At 37.3% G+C, this 21,919-nt stretch overlaps 1 protein-coding gene across 1 annotated transcript; it reads left to right on the forward strand.

Annotated features, from left to right (window-relative positions):
• The first annotated feature begins 10,440 nt into the window (after positions 1 to 10,440).
• LOC145815763 (protein FAR1-RELATED SEQUENCE 5-like) lies at positions 10,441 to 11,178 on the forward strand. The gene is made up of 2 exons (XM_082912244.1): positions 10,441 to 10,650; positions 10,684 to 11,178. Exons 1-2 carry the CDS (start codon positions 10,441 to 10,443, stop codon positions 11,176 to 11,178), a joined length of 705 nt encoding a protein of 234 aa, XP_082768370.1.
• The last annotated feature ends 10,741 nt before the right edge of the window (positions 11,179 to 21,919 follow it).

Raw genomic sequence — 21,919 nt, forward strand, 5'->3', positions numbered from 1 at the left:
TATATTACACTTGATTTAATTTTTATCAATAATTTGTTGATCATATATTTTATTTTTTTGTATTTTATATTTTTACACTAGTTCTGATCTTTTTAATCTAATTAAAGAGAAGCTAGTATATATATATGAAAATTGATAAAGTCAATATATATATATTTTTTTCCAAATTCAAAAAATATAAGTATAATTTACCCTTTCTTATTAGAGTGTTGAGAGTTGTCATTAGGCTAAAAAGTTATTGCCTATCCATTATTTAATCTTAGTGAAACATACGTGCACACAATGACAAATATTCAAGTAAAAGTTTTTTATTAAAATATATTATTTTTGCTTTATCACCGAATGAGAGACGATGGAAAAAATTCTGATCAAAGTTTATTATAATAATAATGAGTCCTATATGTATGTGCGAATTTACTTTCTTTGATGTACATAGATGGTGAGAAGATTATAAAAGTCTTCTAGTGAAATGTTATTTTTTCTAACTTAAATTAACATATCACCTTTATGATGACATAATTTCAGAAGTAAAATTAGGATGTGGATTCCTCGTCCATAATTTAGATTGGAAGATTTTGTTCGGACTTGTGGGGTTCATTATGGGATCTTATTTTGATAATTCGGTCAATTCATTTTGTCGAATATTTTGTATACATCATGCAAAAAAAAAAAAAAAAAAAAAAAAAAATTTCAATTATCATAATCTATTCAATTTATCGAAAATGTTACCAAAAAAATGAAAGCAAATTTAAAAATAGACCATTCATTTTTATTTTTTTTGTGACATTAAATTTTTAAAACAAGATCCGTGGTAGCCCTACGAACTTGGACAACGCTCTCCAAATATCGTTCTAAAATTATTTTCAACTAGAGAAGTACTTTGAGTGTTAATATGTATGGTATATATTTAGGCCATAATTTAGGTATATGTATTAGGAATTGATTACCTGTAAATTTACCTTGCATATTTGTAGCATTTGTATCCTTTAAAATTTTTGGGAAGTCTATTTGAATCCTTTGTTTTATTTTGGAAATCTTTGGAGTTGTCCTCAAGGGTCGACATCGGTCTGGGAAGCGTCGACCCTTGTCTTTTGCTGAATCTGGAATTAGCTGCTGAAATTTAGGTTCGACACTAGGGGTTCCAAGGGTCGACCCTTGTCTGTTGCACACATTTTTTGTCTCAGCTTTTCTTCTTGAAGGTCAACATCACTGTTTTAAGGGTCGACCCCTGTGAGTAATTTACAGATTTTTCGGTCAGTTTGGGCCCTACTTTTTAGGGATTTTGACTTGTTCTTTTCATTTGACTTTGGGGCTATTATTCTATTAGTGCCTAGACACTGTAAATAGGTTCCAAAACACTTTCCTCTCATTACTTTTCCTTCTCCTTTCCCCTCAAACGATAACTTCTCTCTTCTCTCTTTAAACTTAACTTTTTCACACTTAGATTTTCAAATCTACTCACCTAGAGTCATCTTTTCACCTTGGTCCTTTGGGAAAGGTTATAGATCTTGTCAACGGCTTTCTATTGATCTGAGAAGTTCGTGGTTTCGTTGACGTTGGGTTTTTCGGGTTTCCTCTTCTACACTTGACGTAGAGATTTCTTGCTCCTCTTCAATACTTCGTCTATAGATAGTTATGTGGTAGATTTTTACTGCATAAAAGCCATGTATATTGGAGTTCTTTTTGAAAAATCATATGAGAGATATTTAGGGTTTGTTACTTGGGGGTTAGAAATCATTATATAAATTGTTGTTGGGGTTCTTTGGGGAATAGTTTAGCATGTTGATGTTGAGGGGGAGAAAAACATCTAATTTAATATTATAGACTTAATGGATTAAAGATGAGAGAAAGTTGTGTAATATTTTGTACTTGATGATATGGATTGCATGATTGTGTTAATTGATAAAAGGGTGGATTAACCATGGTATTGGAATTATTCTTGATTAATCATGTTAAATTGAGTTGAGCTATGGCTTTAACATTTACGGATTTGGTTTTTCTAAAGCAAAGGGAATGGATTTTGGCTTTGTAAAACAAGGAGAATGGATTTAGTTTTGTAAATTAAAGAGGATGGATTTTGGATAAAGATTTGAACATGTTAACTTGGAAAACAAAAGAGTTCATTTTCATAAGAGAAAGAGACCATGGCATATTGTAAATCTAGAATTGATGCTTGGGGATGGATTTTAAAGCTTTTAAATATCGTTATTATCATTATTGTTGGGACTTAAGGTCAAGCAAACATCGGATTATTGTATTATGTATGTTTAAATATTTATGCTTAGAGATTTATCCTTGGTCACCGATGGATGATGATATTTTGATATTGAATAGATTATGTGTATGTAGTACACTCGGGTTATTTATATTTGTTGAATTATGTGATGGCTGCGAATGTGCTTGCGCTTCGAATGAAGGATACCATTACCTTCTAGCTAGCGCCTGGAGAATTGGCCGCACTTAAAATGAGAGGTACCAGTACCTTCTAACTACTACCTGGAGAACTTGGTAGAGGTACCATTACCTTTCAGCCGGTGTCTGTAAATTGGCAAAGGTACCATTAGCTTCCAGCGTGTGTTTAATAAATTGGCATTTTGTTATGGAAAGGTATATCCTTGGCTTACCGTGCTTAAGGCAGGTAAAGCAGAATGTATTTATCATTATTGTCTCATGTAACTATGTATATTATTGATTATAATAGTTATGGTTCAGGAAGGCCAAGCTATCTCATTTTTTGAGTAGATAGTTGTTAGTTGCTTTTTGTTTTCTTTTTGTATTAGATGCATGTATTTATAGATATAAATATGTATAAACCGGGCATAGGTACTGTATTGAGATTGTGAATAATGTGAAAGACATCGAATATTTGTGAACATGTTTCAAAAAGGAAAACCACGTGTAAGTCTGGAAAGTGGGAGGAAACGTAATGGGCTTTGTGAAATTGTTTACAGGAATTTGTTATTGTCATATGAATTTTGGTAAAAGGTAACAAGAAGAAAGAAAAGTGAATTGCTTATGTTGTTGAATGAAATGAGTGATTTTGAGAAAAGTTCTTATATTTATATTTCTGTATAAACCATCACATTATGTATATGATACAATTTAAAGTATTCATGATCATAGCTATCTATATGTTGTTATTGTTTAGGATCATATTGGGATCCCTACTAGACTTTATGTTCATCCCACATTGCTAATCCTTTTTCAGGTGAACGTAAAGAAGTGTTGCAAGATCGAGGATCTTCTTTATGTGTTGGCCACAGGGCCTTTTATTTGTGGGCGGAATGCCATTGATGTAAAATGGTTAAGCCCTTTCTTTTAATTTAAAAGATGTAAGCCTATGGGCAATTTATTTATTTTTAACTCATGTCGCATTTACTTCATATTCGAATGAGAGAACCTTTAATAATAGTACTCGCTATTCTATTGAATTTCCACGCATGATCTCTGAAATTGTGTTATAATAAAGGATTTGGTAATGGTATCCGTTGGCATAAAAAGTAGGGTGTGACAATATTTGATTGTAATACTCTCCTATATATAGGAGTCCTTGTACCTTGATTCATATATACAACTGATATATATTTCTCTTAACCATTCTAACATGGTATCAGAGCTATATGTTCTAAATTATAGCCCTTTTTCTTTTCTCTTTCTACTTAGTGCCTGTACACAGTGGTACTGCACCATTCATCCAATCACTCAAAAACTTTATTTTCTTTGTTCCAGCACTATTTCGTTATTATTATTTACTTTTTTTACCAAAATTTGTCACCCTTAGCATCAAACTGATCGGAATCTTCTCACAATTCCAATGGCATCGATCTCGTCACTAGAAATCCCTTTACGCATCGTCACGTACCGTTTCTATGATCGGCACGTCAATTGCTTCTGCCATCACTTTCACACGCTGCCGACCGGCAATCCATCGGTGGCCGATGGATTCATTTTTAGGCGATCGCCACCAAATCACAGCCGATGATTATTCCCTCCAGCCGGTGGCATCCCCCAATGTCCAAAGAAGCAATTCTGAGACTTTGGCAGTCTTCAGAGGGGCAGAGCAGGGAAAACAGAGGCAGCCCACGCATGGCAGTGGACTTCCGAGCAAGACCCGAGCACGCGTGCATTGAGCTCTCTTCCCGAGGCCCTTTTTCTTGCTTTCTTAAATTAATTAATTCGTTTAATTAATTTAGTTGTTCTGTAATAATTAATTAGCTAGGTTAGTTAATTCATTATTTGAGTTGTATTATTCTTTTGGTCCCTCCGAGCGAGGGCGAATTTGTAATAAGTGTGGGTGAGTGTGTGCATGTCTTCTAACCCCCACTTCTTTCTCCCTTTTACTTACCTGCTTTGATGGTTAGTAATAGGACATGTTTAATTTAGCATACCTTACGCTATGCATGCATGCATCATTCATCAGTATTGCATGCACCGGGCTCGGCGCATGATGCTAACTACATTAGTATTTCAAATCTAACTTGAATACACGCTACTTGTACATTTTCACATGTCATTCATAGAATAGCCGAGCCTATCGATCGGCAAAAAGCTCCTGCAGAATCTGTTGGACAGCAGCAGAGGACAGAGCTTTGCATGGCAATGTAATTCAAGCAATGTATGCACCAACCATGTCCCTTATCATGTTTATGACTCAAATGGACATGGTCCTTGGTTCTCGGACCACTAATCGCGCATTTCGATGCGTGATGGCCTAAGAAACCAAGTGTGCACTTTTGATTTCAAATGTCATGCAATGCATATAAACAAATCAAAGGCCCAATTCCCTTCACTAGGTCAAGGGACAAGGCACGCATGCTAGTGCAATGCAACCTAGACATATGGGCTAGTATGCAACATGGCATAAAAGGGAGCATACAAACATGCAATGCACATTAGGTACACAACCTAAGCAACAAGGCCAACAAGCATACCACAACTATGCGAACTACTAGAGCATGCGAGATGTGATCTAATCATGCAAGTGTACAAGACATGCAACACGCTAGCAACTCGACCAAGGGAATGCATGACTAATGCGAGTGATTCCAAGCATACAGCACATGCAACCAAAGCATGCAAACATGGGGGGAATGTAACAACATTTGAATGGCATGCAAGGGACGGACTTAAACATGACTTAGGCAGCCCTAACTAGGCCCAAAACAGCGGCCAAAGTGCCCAAAAATGAAGGACTAATGGCATGTAAACATGCATGTATACAAGGACCAACACTTAGGCATAAAGAGACAATTCTCAAGCACACTTAAGAGGATGCAAACATGGACATATGGCATGCACACGAGCTTTGATAATCAGGTTAATGATGGTGCTAAACCAAGCAAACAAGACAAACAAAGCATGCAATTGGTCCAAATACTTGAGGCAAGGCAAGGAGACTTAAACCATGGCCAAGCCAACCAAGCCCCACAAGGCCAAGAAGACTTAAAATATGTTCAAGGCAGACCTAAACAATTCTAAGGGAACACCTAGATGGCATCCAAGTATCCTAAAAATGGAAGCATGCAAAAGAGACCAAACATAGAGCATTCAACACAAGCTTTTAAAGCATCAAAGAAGCATCAAGAGGCAAGCATGCAAGCATGTTATGAGGACTGAAATAGCATGGCAAGTGGTCCCGAACCACTGAAAATGATGCAAGTAATGCATACCACACAATCACACACTTGAGGCCAACAAGCCAAAATGCAAAGGGACTATGCAATACATGCTAAACTCGATCCAAGCAATTAAGGACAGACCTTAATCATGGCAAAATAAACATGAAAGCTTCACAAAGCCAAGCCTAAAACATGCTAGAACAATGGTTTACAACCTAAGGCATGTTAAGGCAACAAAATGGCATTACAAGGCATGTATGCTAAGCAAGCATGGTGTACCAAAACCAACTTAAAACAATGCTATTTCATGGCAAAATAAGCATAAATAACAGCTAAGGCATGGTCAACAAGAGCCTAAGCTAGGTGCTCCATCAAGAGGCAAAAATGGTCCTTTTCAAGGACAACAAGGAGAGGTGGTGGCCCTCTCTTGGGACCTCAAGGCACCATCCTCACCTCTGAAATCCCTCAAGATTTCAGTGGTGAGGAGGCCCAAACACCAAGGTCTCGGAGCTCACCCAAAATGGCACAAAATGGAGCCTTACAAGGCTTAAGAGGGGTCAAACAACCCCAAAGCTCGAAGCAACCTTAAACAACTATTTAGAGGGCCTAAAAATAGAACTTTTTTATGTTATATACTAAGCTCAAAAACAGATGCAAGATAGGCTAAAAAGCTATGAAAAAATGGGGTAAAAAGGGACAAAAGTTTTACCCTTGTAGACCCTCTTCACAAATGGTGGACCAGCAGTCTCCTTAGGTCCAAACTAGCTTCAAAACTTTGAAAACAATCCCTTAGAACCTCAATAGCCAAGGGAAGGTGTAATGGTGGGTGCTTGTGAGCAAAAGTAAGACAAAACACACACACTAAGCTCAAGAGAGAGAGAGAGAGAGAGAGAGATATAGGATGGATATATAAATCCTAACCTAAAACCAGAGCTCTCTAACTATGTTTTCTAACCCTAATGCCAAGAGAGGAGCCCTCTTCTTATAGGCAACTCCCTCTTGTAAGGCTTCCATAACAAGCCATCCAAGAGGGAAATCCCTCCATACACGTGTATGGAGGGGAGCAGAGTGGGTGCCAGCTATCACAGCTGGCACAAAATATCTACTAAAAGTAGATGAACAGTGATCGGCCATTCAAAATTGCCATTTTGGCAAAATAAATGGCCGACCGGCAACAAATAGTGCCGACTGGCAATATACATTGCCGGTGGCATAAAATCACTGGCTGGTGGCCTCAAGCCATGGCCGGTGATGTGTGGGGGTGCCTCACAAGGCATTCCCTGCCCGTCCAAGGCAAAACACAAGTGTTTGGTTCAAAACCAGACACAACATGATCGAGTCGAGAGATCCTAAGGCAAGGCGCGCAACCGAGACCTCCGGGAACTCAAGACGAACACAAACAAGGGTAATCACCATGTGTTCCAATGGTGACGTCCAAGTCTTGAGGACGGTCAAAAATGGGGTGTCTACACACGCGTTCCTATGCACGCATAGCTACGCCAAATTCTCAGTTGCTTTCTCTACTAACTTCGTCGTGCTTACGTCAACCCTACACATACGGTTTTGCGTTGCTACATGCATATGACATCAGTATCACGTCTCATGTTCACGCCCCCGTGACAGCATCCTCATACCTCTGGGCCAAACTCACTGACGTCAGCCCTACGCTATGTAACGTCAACCCTAAACAGTTCAACCTCTAATTTTGGTCCACTCTGTCCAATTCTGACCTATTTTTTGGGGTGGTTTAGTCTGGTTCCCACCTAATTTGGACCTTCTGAATCCACTAGTGCACTATTTTGCTGGTTCTGCCTCTATAGAATTGTTACTATCTGTTTACTTCACCAAACCATCATTCTGGATCGTCATGATGCTTCCCATCCAATCTCTGTTATTCTTGATGGCTTCAATTATGTGTTATGGGCCCAAGCCATGTCTATTTTTCTTTGTTGTTGTTAACCAAATAATTTTGTTATTGTTGTTATTGTTCTTGAATAACATATATATACAAATAGGGAGCATTTTGAACAGAAAAAATTATTAGGACCTCTCTTTCTATCTGTGAATGTATAAGAATTTGAACAATAGAGGAAAAAATTGAATAGATAATTCTTTTGAACAGATAAACAATTGAATAGAGAAATTTTTTTAAAACATATAATATATATATATATATATTTGGATTATTACTTGATTTTCTTTACTTTGCTTTTTTTCTTTTTTCTTTTTCTTTTTTTTTGGTTTCTTGTGCTATATTTGTATAATCTTTTGTTTCATCTATCTGCATATCTCTTTTACCTAAGAAAACATTTTTTTTCTGCTCATTCCTATAAATAGAATGAGAAATAAAGATATGAGAAGTGAGAGAGAATTGTTATTGTTGTTGTAGTTGATGATGATGATGATTCCAACAAATAGTGGCTTGCACATCTCTTAGGGGGTGTTTGGCATGTGCTAAAATAGTACATTATCATATTTGGGTCACAATCATTTTATTTGAGTCACATCACCTATCTTCCATATCATTTCAAACCCAACTCATATTTCACATTTTTTTTTTGTAAAAAGTCAAAAATTATATTTAGTTAGATCATTCCAAACACTGCCTTAGGTAAAAAAAAAAAAAAAATTGTATAACAGATCATTCTCTTTTAACAAATAAAATTCAACAGATAGCAAAATTTCAATAGATTAGGTGGTTAATTTCAATAGATAGCAAAACTTTGAACAAATAAAGGGTGAAATTTTGAACAGATAAGTGAAAAAAATTTAATAGATAGACAAAAAAATTGAACAAATAGATATAAATTTAAACAAATAGTCCAAAAAAAAATCAACAGATAAATTAAGGGATAAAATTGAAAACAAAATGTCCTTCAAAATCAGGAAAAGGACTTCTCACCAAACTATTTTGCAAATGATAGACCTCTCGCTAATAAAAAAAAATATCCACTGGATCTAATACCTTATACACTCCTTAGATTGGATTCATCACAAATTTTCTCTTAAATAAGTTGTATTTTTTTTATTTTCAATGAATATTCATTTCAAAATTATGGCAATTTTAACTTTTTTAAGTTCATCTTGTGTAAATGAATTTAAAAAGTAAAAAATAAAAATAAAAAAGGTTCTCTGAAAACAAAACAAAAAAAATCTAACAAAAAAAAGCTAAAAAGCTAGCTAGTTTTTTTTTTCACTTTTTTTTTTCTTTTTATTTTTTAAAATTTGTAACCTTTTCGGTTCATCTAGTCAAGTAGAACTCGAAAATATAAAATAATTGAAATATTTTTTTAAAAATTCACTAAAAATTAAGATTAAAAAAATTAAAAAAAAAAAAAAAAAAAAACTAACCCTAAATACTCACATGCTACAAGCCCATTATATTACATTTTGTGATTAAGAAATTTTTATAATTAATGCAAGTATACCTCTTAAAATATCTCCATTGAATAGCTAAAAGATTGTGCTAAAGTGTGTGTTAAAATGCACATATGGTAAAGTGAGTCCCATTTAGCTATTCATTAACTAAAACTACTTGATTCCACCAACCCATTAAACAATTCATTAACTAGTGTCAATATTAGAAAAACTTGTCAAAAGTTAGTATTGACAACAAGTAAAACTTATCAAAACTTGTTGGGAAATTAATTAAACTCACTGATCTATTCAACCATACAACCCCACCATCCATTGAATTTGAAAATTAAACTCATTCTGAATTCGATCACATAATCTCACTCTCGGTTGATCTGTATGAGTAGTTGCATCTTGTGGAATGTGTAACCATGCTTTATAGAGTGCTTCATCTTCTGACTTTGTCCAGTTGAGATTTCTTTCTTTTCTTTTTTGTTGCAATTCACCATTTCCTTTTATCTTATTTTCTGTTATGTCAAGATGTAATTCACTAGTTTGAGAAGGTTAATGAGATTGGAATTGAGGTTGTTCTAGAATAATTTGAGCCAATGGGGTGAGAGAATTTTGTGAATTGAATTGTAATGATGGTTGAGAGTTTATGAATTGATTGTTCAAAAATGAAGGCAGATGGTCCTTCTTTTTTTTTGTTTTTTTTTTTTTTTGGAAGGGGGGGGGGGAGGGGGAAGGGGGGGTTTGGGGAGGGGGATTGTGTGTGTAAGATATGATAAATTTAGTTGCCTTATTTTTTTTTAAAAAAAGGGAGCTGTTTAAGTGTGCAACCCCCTTAAGGTTGCACACCGTATGCAACCCAATTGTTAGCCGTTAGATTACAATAATTGATCAAGACCATTGAATTGTTTAATCGTGAAAAAGTTGAAACCGGGGCAACCGGATAATTCTTGTATTTGCATGATTGCATCCCACTCACTCTCTGTATTTCGTCTCTATCTCTCTCTGTTCTCCTCTCTGTGTAAGGTTGAGTCAGTGTAACCCTTGATTTCCATTAATAGCGAGAAGCCCGTGCTGGGTTGATTTCATTGACGAAGCTATGTAGGGAACAGTATAACGGGTGATTTCCAACAACAACGGAACTACAAGGCTGTGTTGGTTCCATTGCTGAAGTGAAGCAGTTCTCTCCAACTAGATATGAGGTATGGAGCTGTCTCCCTCTGTCTCTCTCTGGCCTCTTCACTTCAGCTATTTTCCCTCAACTAAACCCCCATCCTAACTTCAACCGCTCTACGCTTCGCTCAAACGAAAACCCCTCCATTGGCAACTAACCTTTCTCTCTCTGAAGAGAGTGTTTGTGTTTGCACAAATAACTAAACCGTGTGAAAATGTCATGTTTGTGTTTGTGTTAACATTTTTCGGTCATCAAGTAATTGTTTGTACTAATGTCGTGTGCAGTATGGCCCCAGCGGAAGTTAAAAGGGAAGGTGATGATTATGACATTCCAAATGAAGCAGATGACATTCGTTTGATGAATGAAAGTCGGGCGGAACCTTATCATGGTTGTGAAGCTGGTCCGAGCAATGAAGAAGCAACCAACATGAACGTTGAAGATGGCGGAGCCGATGTGCAAAATGAGATGGTTGACGATGCTCATCGCAATGACATGGTTGGTGATGTTGAACATGCTATTCTGGAATAGAAATTTGATTCGGTCAAAGATGGAGAAGCTTTCTACAATGCGTATGCTAAAGCCAAGGGATTTAGTATACAAAAATCCAGATTTAACACAAATAAAGAGGGAAAGGTTATTAGTAGGCCTGGGTTGTGTTCAAGGGAAGGTCAGAGATTACCAAAATACTTGGACCGTGCTGTTGAGAAGAGTAGAGCTCCTAAGGCACTAACAAGAGTAGGTTGCAAAGCCCAATTTTGCATACGGTACAATGTAGATGCTGGTGAAGGGGGAAAGTATGTTGTGACTCACTTCGTCACAGATCACAACCACGAATTGGCGGAACAACACAGTGTGATGTATCTGAGGTCACATCGCAGTTTAAACAGCACTGACAAAGCTCAAGCAATGGCTATACGCAACGTCGGTGTGAAGACTAGCCAAATCATGGACTATTTGGTAAATCAATCCGGGTCTTATGAGAATGTTGGTTTCATCCGTATGGATCTGTACAACCATATTTAAGTCGAACGTAGAGCAGAAGTTGAGGATGGTGATGCGCAGGGTGCGTTGGTTTACCTATGTGCAAAACTTGATGTTGATGCACAATTTTTTTACAAGTATGATGTGTGTAACGATAACAAGTTACAAAATCTATTCTGGACAGATTCGAAATCGCGGGCCGACTACGCAAAGTTTGGTGATGTGTTGATATTTGACTCAACTTACAGAACCAATGCATACAGGAAACCTTTTGTCATGTTGGCTAGTGTGACTAGCCACTTTAAGACCGCGATATTTGCATGTGTTTTGCTAGCTAATGAGACAATTAATACATACACATGGGTTTTGAAAACATTTATGGAGGCAATGGGCAATAAAGCACCTGTGTTTGTACTGACAAATGGAGATAAGGCAATGCGAGAGGCAATTAGAAGAGTATTTCCAGACGCAAGGCATCGATTATGTAACTGGCATTTTGGGAAAAATGATGTTTCAAATGTTCACAAAAGTGTCTTTGCACATGCTTTCAAGCAGTGCATGGACATGGAAACGGATGAGACAAAGTTTGAGCATGGTTGGACGACAATGGTCAAAAAATTTGGACTTCAAACCAACAGTTGGGTGTTGGAGACATATGAGAAGCGTCATATGTGGGTTAAGGCATATATGCATGGACATTTCTTTGCTGGGATGAAGAACACTCAGCGCTCGGAGAGTACAAATGCTTATTTCAATCCCTTCCTCTAACACAAATTGAAGCTATATGAATTTGTTTGGCACTATGATCGGGCTCTTGCAAGGATAAGGTATAACGAGGCTGGAGATGATGCTGAAACAAATAACACTTTTCTGGTATTGATTACTCCATTGCGAGATATACAGAGACATGGAGCTGAGCTATTCACCTGAAATATATTTAGAATGTTCCGTGATGAAATCTTAGAAGAGGGGAAGTTAAATGTCAAGGACGTGTTCCCTTTGCCGGATGGTCAGAAATGCTACTATATTCATAAGTACAAAGTGAAGGATAGATCATGGATAGTAACACACAGTCTAGTGGATGTTGCAATGAGATGTTTTTGCATGAAGTTTGAGTCGTTGGGGCTACCTTGTTGTCACATGATATGTGTTATGAAAGCCGAAAATTTAACGCAAATTCCCCCAACTTGTGTGCTGCATAGATGGACAAGGGCTGCAAGCAAGGATGGCCAGCAATGGCCTCAACCCTCAATTGATAGCACTACAACACAGACGGCCCAGTATGGGATATTGAGTTCTTCCTACAATGAAATGTGTTTCTATGCCTTGCAATCAACGGAAGGTTTCAAAGATGCTAGGGATGCATGTCTTCCGATGACGAGCCGAATGAAGGAGTTATATGAGAGGAATCTGAACGATGGGAATGGAGACAAAGGGAAACATTCATTCCCTCGACAATTTGGAGTAGAAGATCCTGATGTTGTGAAGACAAAAGGGAACCTAGGACGGGCGTTGTCCAACTGTTGAAGACCGAGAAAATTTGGAAATTGCAAATGCATTGGGCACACAAAGCGAACGTGTCCTAATGTGCGGTTTAGCCAAATAGTGGGTAGTGACTCAGATGCAGATACAACCCACGTAACTGACCATGAGTACAATGTGGAGTCATTGCCCATTCGTTGCAAAACTGGGTTGGTGGATCCAAGTACACCGCACATTAAGCAACGGTGACTATTTTTCGATGCTTCTCCTGATCCCAAGCAGCCTGTGGGCCAATACAACAGTGTTGAAGCAGCAGTGTGCAAAAATGATTCGACCACAATTGATGAGGTGAATCAGGTAATTTTATAAATTGTATGATTTACTTATTTCTTTAATTTATTAGGTAGACAGTACTACTTATTCCCTTAAAACACATGTAAATAATGTATGTAGTTTTTATTTTGCACGGATTGCTGTACGTAACGTGTAAATAATTGGTTATGTACAATGCCAGGAAATGGCACAACGTTACTTATGTACAAGGCCAGGAGTTATAAATTTCCCATATTGTTTAGAGTGATGTTGTCATTTGTGTTTGCAGTGACTTGTCATTTTGAAAACTAATTGAAGGTGAGATCTATATGGGTTGTCTGTGTATTGTTTTGAGTTGGAAATTGGCTTATGTTTGTATTCCAAGATTCCTATTGCGGGTTGCTTGTTTCTGTTCCATATTTGGTTGGATCTAACTGAAGGGTTTTTTGCGGTGTGGTTTATCAACTAACGATGTGTTTGGCTTCGTATTGATTTGTTATGACCTGTTTCGGTAAATTAGTATTATATTTCAAGTAAAATATGAATTTTGTCCATGTGGGTTTGCAAAATTACATCCCAGCACATGCATTTTGTATATAATCCAAGTGGCAGTTAATTTTGGGTGTTATTTGGAGAAAGTAACACAACGAACTCGTTACTTTATCTCCATGCCAATTGGTATATGAATTACGAGTTACGAACAGGAGTTGTGAAATTATTTCATGTTAACTATGAAAGTGATGGGTCTATTGTTAGTAAAATTATGGTGGGCCTATATCGACAGCAACGAAGCAGAAATTTAAAGTTGACAAGTGAAAGAAGAAAATCAAGCAATTGTGGTATTGGTTCGAATGCCTGAAAAGGATGAAGACTTCTTTCGATGAACTGATGGTAACAAAGTAGAAAGTAACAAAGTACAAAGTAAAAAGTAGAAAGTAAGTTGTTGTGTTGTTGTGTTGTTCGTAACAAAGTAGAAAGCAGAAGGGAAGAAACTACTCAGAAGTTACAATGTAGAAAGTAGGTTGTGTTGTTGTTGATGTCCTTTCTCTCTGCAAACATTCTACCCTTTATAGCTATTATTTCCCACGACCCCATGATCTGCCGATTCTGTAACTGCTTCTGTGCAACTTCTGTAACTGCACGGTCATTTTCGTGTCTTGAAACCACATAAAACCTTCACTTGTACTTGTCGAAGTGCACATAATAAAAGTTGCCACCTGTGCCCAAGTCCTTTTAGCCTTTACTCGATAGATACACAGACTCCCAATTCGTTCATGTTTCATCTTAGAGGCTGGCCACTAAATCCATGAGCACTGCCAGTAACTGCTCCATCGTGTAAGTCAGGTGGCATGCAAGATTCAATGTTAGTGGATAACCCTTGTCTTCAGGTGGACTTGCCATTTGTCCTCAATTGAATGGATCAGCTGTTGGTAGGATGTGGGAAAAATAGGTGCAAAAAGGAATTTTTTAAAAATAACCAAATCATAATTTAGCTGAAAATATGAGTGAACTTTTTTTAAAAAGAAAGTAGTTTCCATTTTTATGATTATAAACCCAAGATGTATATTTTGTTTTCGATATAAATAAGTTGTGTATTTTGGTTACATAAAATGTAGGACAACAATTGTGTTTAAGTCATTACAATCCAGAAAAAGGTTATTTCAAATATTAACAAGTTTACCGACATTGAATATATTTTGATTAAATTACAGGGAAAATTCAAAATTTGGCAGAGTTTGATGATTCAAAGTCAGGGGCAGTAACAGTGAGTGGCCAAGTTTACAAGGATTGTGGTTGTGTTTTGTGGACAATATTCTGTCGATTTTTCTCTCATAATGATGAGGGACATGCCCCACAATGGTGAAAAGGAAGGTCGACAGGGAAGAGTCAATATTTGGCAGAGGGGACTTGAAGATTCGAAGTCAGGGGGCAGTTACAGGGGCAGTTATGGTGTAGACGTATGGGATCATGCAATGATAGGCCACAAAAACAGTATACAGATATCGAAACCAACGATCTCCCTTCTAGGCTTTCCAAGTATACTAAACCTCCACTTCTATTTGTCGATCTCCATTTTCTTGTGTTTATTTCATGGCCACAAACTGTTTGAAACTCCTATCGACAGAGCAAGGCTCATGCTTTGTCTCATGCTTCCTCCTGAAAGTGTGCCCACTAACTCCATGATTGGTGCTAAAAATTTCCCCCATCATTTCTAAGTGACCCACATGCAGAGAGCCCACTTTCAACTGGTGGACATTCCTCCAAACTTGGCCACGTGTCCTCGACTAAGTGAACCATCTATCGACAGAGACTGGCAAAACTTGGTGCAAATAATGGCCCCCTTGTTCACGTTAAATAACATATGAATTAACCTTGCAGAAGTGATTGAGACCCCCTCCAATCACCACCTGTACCACCACCCCAACCCCACCTCCACCCCCCACCCCCCCTCCAAAATTCAATATTTGACAGAGTTTGATGATTCAAAGTCAGGGGCAGTAACAGTGAGTGGCCAAGTGTTATGGTTCAGTGGCCCAGTTTGCAAGGATTGTGGTTGTGTTTAGTGGACAATATTCTGTCGATTTGTCTCTCATAATGATGAGGGACATGCCCCATAATGGTGAAAAGGAAGATCGACAGGGAAGAGTCAATATTTGGCAGAGGGGACTTGAAGATTCGAAGTCAGGGGGTAGTTACAGTGGCAGTTATGGTGTAAACGTGTGGGATCGTGCAATGATGGGCCACAAAAATAGTATGCGAATATCGAAACCAACGATCTCCCTTCTAGGCTTTCCAAGTATACTAAACCTCCACTTCTATCTGTCGATCCCCTTTTTCTGTTGTTTATTTCATGGCCACCAACTGTTTGAAACTTCTGTCGATAGAGCAAGGCTCCTACTTTGTCTCATGCTTCCTCCTGAAAGTGTGCCCACTAACTTCATGACTGGTGCTAAAAAATTCCCCCATCACTTCTAGGTGATCCACATGCAGAGAGCCCACTTTTAACTAGTGGATATTCCTTCAGACTTCACCACGTGTCCTCGATTAAGTGGACTATATGTTGACAGAGACTGGCAAAACTTGGTGCAAACAATGGCCCCCTTGTTCAAGTTAAATATCATATGAATTAACCTTGCCGAAGTGATTGAGACCCCCTCCAATCACCATCTGCACCACCACCCCACCCGCCTCCATACACACACGTGGGGGCTGGTGTTTGGAGGTGAAGAAAAAAAATAAAACTGGCTAATTAGAGAGAGAGGGGGTTATGGGGGTGCCCCCCTTGTGGGAGTGCAAGTCATATGATGTTTAACTTCAACAAGGGGGCCATTGTTTGGGCCCAATAGCAAATTTGTTAATACGGGCCCAAAACAAACAAAATCTATAGCCCAATATAAGAGCATTTAAATAAACTGGCCCCATCATAAGCTATAAAATACCCACCTTTTCAACTTCAAACCACTTCATTTCCCTATGATTCGAACTCCTCAGACTGTACTCCTTCTTCTCAAGCATCGTCGGTCAAAACCACAGAACCACAAAACCCTAAGCCATGGCACCGAAAAAATCTCAACTGTACAGCTCGTCGAGTACTACATACCTATGAAAAATCACATTGATTGGATATCAATAGCTATCTGATCGGAGTAGTTTTCTTTTAATCGTTAGCTATAACACTATCGCTTATTTTTATACAAAACTGATTTGATCATATAGTTAGCGATATCCGATGAACATGATTTTTAATAGACATATAGTACTCGACGAGTTCTACACATTGAACGGTTAAGATTATCAAAACGGGACCTGTGATAAGCTCCCACGAACCGAACAGCACTGTCCTGTGTAATTTTGTTGTGCACCCATGTGTAATTTGTACCGGGACAGACCAATCATTGTGTCATACATTATTACTTGTAATTTGGATCAAGCAATTTCTGTTTTTAAATTTTTAATTTGTGTCTAGTGGTAACTTTTTAGCTTGTTTAGTAACTTTTCTAACTTTTTGTCTTCTTAAAGACATGCCAAACCAACCCTAAACCATGACAATATTACTTTTAGTCCCATCACTGTTAGTCCCCTGACTAATAATTCCCTTAGTAACAATCCCACCCTTTATAGTTACCTGTACTAATATTGCCCTCTCGTTATAACATTTGTTGTCGGTTCAATGTTCTCTCGCTGCTTGCGTCATGACTAAAGTGGAGACTGGCCTCGTTTGGGAACAGGCTGATTTAGAAATTTTTTGGCTATTTGGATAAAATATGAGCTAGAAAAAACTAGTATGTTTGGGACGACTTTTTGATTTTTTACGAAAAGATGTGCAAAAAGTAGAGAGAAAAGAAAATCTTTGACTTTTTTGTATGAGTTGTTGGCTTTTTCATTTTTTTAGTGAATTTTTCACATTTTGACTAAAAATTAAAATAAAGAAATACAAATTTTCATTTTCCTGCTCTGCTATACAGGTTATACAAAGTATACACCTCAATCTCACTCTCACTCACCCTCACTCTCACACTCACTCCTCCTCCACCGAACCCAGCCTGACCGGCGACCACTCCCAATGGCGACCTACTCGTAAACCCAACCCACCGCTGTAGCCCTCATTTTCTCTGCTTCGCGAACCATAGCTCCACCGCGACCACCATCGGCTGTAGCGAAGGAATTTGTTGAGAAGAACGTGGGCTTTCAGGCCACAGATGAACCAGGTTCGTCCTCCAAACACTGAAATCAAAAAGTTAGGGTTGTGATTGACAAAATAGATTTGAAATTTGGAAATTAGGGCTTCCAAAATTAGGGCTTTGAAAATCACTATTATGCAGATAGATAAATGGTATGATTGATAAATGTGGAACATATTGTGAGGAACATATATGCATTTACCTTTTACAGATAAAGTATAAATTTTGCAGAACGTAGTATGATTATGCAGAAAGTGATCGAACATAAAATGAAAGGATCACATTTTTGCAGAACATAGTATGCTTATGCAGATTGATAATTAGTTGAACAAATACATGTAGTTGTGTAATTTTCAATGTGTGATTGATAATTGAATTTTGGTGTATTTGTTGTCAATCACGCATGATTTGTTGTAATGAACTGCTATCAACTAATATGTTAGCTGCGTGAATTGAATTAACTATTATTAACATTGATAACTATTATCAAACTGAACTGAAATGTTCATAACTATTACTGATTTGTTGATAAGTATTTCAGTGTGCTTTGTTGAAAATCACATGTGTGATTTGTTGATAAATATTTCAGTTTGATAACTACTAGTTGAATCACACTCTCCAACAATCTGCCCATAATCATTTCACTTCAGTATGATTTGTTGATAATAGTTGTGTAACATGTGTGATTGATAATTGAATTGACATTGAACTGATATGTTTGTAAAACTGCCATGTTTGTTCAGTTTGAAAATGCTATGTGTGTAACATGTGTGTAATCAATCACAAATGCTATGTTTGAAACTGAAGAAAATGACTGACATTGAATTGCCATGTTTGTTCAAATGCTATTAACAGTTTAGTCTGTGTAACCTCTGTTCAAACGCTATTAAACATGGCAGTTTGAACAAATAGATGTTTTCAGTAAAGACACACTCTGTCCCTCAAATTCAAATAGAACTGCTATTAACCCCATCAAACACAAGCATAGCAGAGCACTACAAATTTCTCATGTATGCAGATTTAAAAAATAGCTTCTTCTTCTAACAATAGCAACATAAGATTACTACCGAGGCTGTGCAATTGTGGAAGAATTGTTGCCATACATATTGTAAGAACCAATGAGAATGGAAATGAAGGGCGTTTGCTCTTTGTTTGCCCATCAAAATATGTAAGTATGTATTGGAAATCTTAATCCTTTAGTAGTCACATTAATATTTGTCGTATTCAACTAACTGATTGTCATGCATTGTAGAGTAGCACTCCCACTCCCCATTGCAATTACTTCAAGTTCGTGGATGAAAATGATGAAAGACGTTACGTCCAGAATCCGTTTTAACACTAGAGCTTGTGATGCTATAACAGTAGAAGACTTTAACAATGTAAGGACGAGGCTTGATGACTTGGAAAATGACCATGGTCGAAGGCTTAAAAGGATAGAAAATAATATCAAAGCGATGGTGTATTTCATTATATTTTCTATCATTTTGTACTTGATGATGTAACTTTTGTACTTTATTGTATTTTGGGAAATTGAATGGAAGTTTGTACCAGTTTTGGTTGTATTGTACTTCGTGATGTAACTAATGTTTATGGAATGAATTTTATTATGATGTAACTTACTTCATAGCTTTGTGGAATGAATTTTATTATGGAATGAATGTACGGAATGAATTTCATAAGTTATTACGGTGTAACTTATAATTTTATTATGGAATAAAATTTTATTATGAATTTTATTATGGTAGATCTAGTTTTTGATGCTTTGGTTCTGTAACTGCTCAAGCCCAAGCCATGCTCGCAGTTGTTCAATCAGAATGGGGTTCTCTAACTTCTAGCCATTCTCTTCCCCATATATTAAACTAGTGTATTTCACAATTTTTTTTGTATTGCACAGAATGCGTGGTACATTTCTTCACTATTGTGCTGACTTCTTCATTAATGAATATCAATACTCTGTTTCTGAATGGTCTATTGTATATTTTTTTGTTTGAAGGGGAGTTGATTAGTTCATAACAATGCACAATGGGAGAAAAATTGCTAATGCACAGGTTGACCCCACGGGGTATGCTTTCATACAACCGTTGTGTTTGAAAAAACAAAACATTTGTGCCCATATTGATGTTAGAGTGTATGAGACCATTGGCCGGTCGTGCACAATTTTTTTTTTTTTTTGCAATTACAGCTTGTGATTCCATTCAATGATTCTGACACTTAAACCTTATTGTCCATATTCAACGATTCACAAAACATGAAGTAATCAACAAAACATAGGTTAATGATAGCTTCTGATATCGGTCAATGACATTACAAAAAAATGACCTTGTCATCATACTAACACAAATCATAAGACAGCATTCAGTCGATGACGGTGACCCAAAAAAATACCTTCAACAAAGCGGAAACGATGAAGACATTAACGCATGCACCATTGAAATGGTTAGCAGAGTTTGACGGTTTGTTAGTTTCTAAGTCGTATTTTTTCGCACCACGATGGCATCTTACAACACTACGCTTACTATGTCATACACATGTCGAGGTCTCCTAATCCCTACTCAAATCAACAACCACGGAGTCTAAGTAATCTGAAAGGTCAGCGTCCGACACCAGTGCAGGATCCTCCATTATAGCCTTGATCGCAGATGCCGGGTTTGATCCATGTATCTTCGACTCTACCTTTGCGTCCTCTATGCGTGAGTGCCTAATGAGTCGACGAGTCATTTGATCAATCTCACTTTGCAAACGATGCCTAACTTGGGACTCGCTGACATGAGGGAATTACCGCTGTATTTCAACCGATCGGGCTTTAGTAACCTTGACAAAAACACATCGACAGTGGTGTTCACACTGAACTCATTTGGCAAACAGTGAAACTAGAATTCCAAAATACTTCCCCAGGCTAGCATCTTGTATTGGGGTGCAATTGTAATCCCGTAGAGGTTCAAAACTCCACAGTGGGAATCGTGTTTCAAAGAAACGTCGATCACCGAAGGAATCGATATACCCACATGCATAATCCAATTCTGGTGACTTCAGTCGGGAGCTATCAGCCCTTGCAAGTGATTGTCCACGATCGCGTTTACCGTGGTGTGCATCCATAGGTGTGACGGTTCTTGATTGAGTCCAACTTTGTTTTTGCAGGTTGACGAAGAATATATGGACGCAAAAACAAGCCCAAATGCAAAGGAAACAACACTGGTTGCAAACTTTTTTGTGGTTGGTTGTAAATGTTAAATTACCTTAAACCCGTAGTCATTAATACGTTGGTGGTAGGTTTAAAGATGTGAACACAGTTATTGTTGTTTGGTGGCAACACCTACCCAAACTGAGTAAAAGCAAATTAATTATTTTGAATATTTCATTTAATAGGTTTGGTGTAGTTGGAAAGGCATATGTATCTGATAAGAGAAATTTTGCTAAGCTTTATGGATGAGTAGACATGTAGTTAGGTTGGGGTAGACCAAAAGTTCGGTTGGGGCACAAATACAAATGACGAATGTGAATGTATGATAAACTGTGGGTGTGGACATCAATGACAATGGGATAGTATTGATGGAAGGTACAATGCATGTGTGTTGAAAATGCCAAATAATGGACGATCAGGGGTACTGAACGGATGACTTGGTGTATGCGAGAAGGAACAAATTTGTGCAAGATGAATTCGGCCAATTTAAAAAATTAATACAATGTATGTCACAATGCATGAGGTCTTCTGAAAACATACAAGCCATGTACCATATCTAACAAATACTTACAGCATAGTGTTGTGTAATATTATGAATCTGTACATTTCTTTAAAAAAGTAGTAAGTAAAATAAACCATACACATATTCCTACAAAATGTCTTATTCGAACAAGATTGAAGCTATTGTTGAAGCTCATATTGCTCCTGTATTGCAGCAGTTGCAAGATATCTACGAAAGGCTGAATGAAGTGGACACACAGTTGTCAAGTTTGGAGCGGCAAGTCGGCGCTATAAAGCAGAACGTTGATTGGCTGACCGATGAGAAATTGGCGGCGGACGAAGCAAAGTCTAGTAAGACAATGGATGAGGACAGTCAATCAAACAGTATAGACAACTCTTTAGAAGATGCTGCTGATGATGTAGCAGATATGTAGATTTATTTATTTTTTTTTTTAACCTTTCCTGTAAGACGTTGCATTTTTTGTTTTGGCTGGAGTCATATGTGCTAATGGGCTGATATACAACTTACCTACAAAGAGTTGAGTTTTCATTCATAATGTGGTTGGTTTCATTTCTGAAAATTAATTTTTCCTTTTTTGTAATTAAATTATAAATTCACTTCGGT

The sequence above is a fragment of the Camellia sinensis genome, chromosome 2 (assembly GCF_055761805.1).
Source record: "Camellia sinensis isolate YWXY chromosome 2, ASM5576180v1, whole genome shotgun sequence".
NCBI classification, from domain to species: Eukaryota; Viridiplantae; Streptophyta; class Magnoliopsida; order Ericales; family Theaceae; genus Camellia; species Camellia sinensis.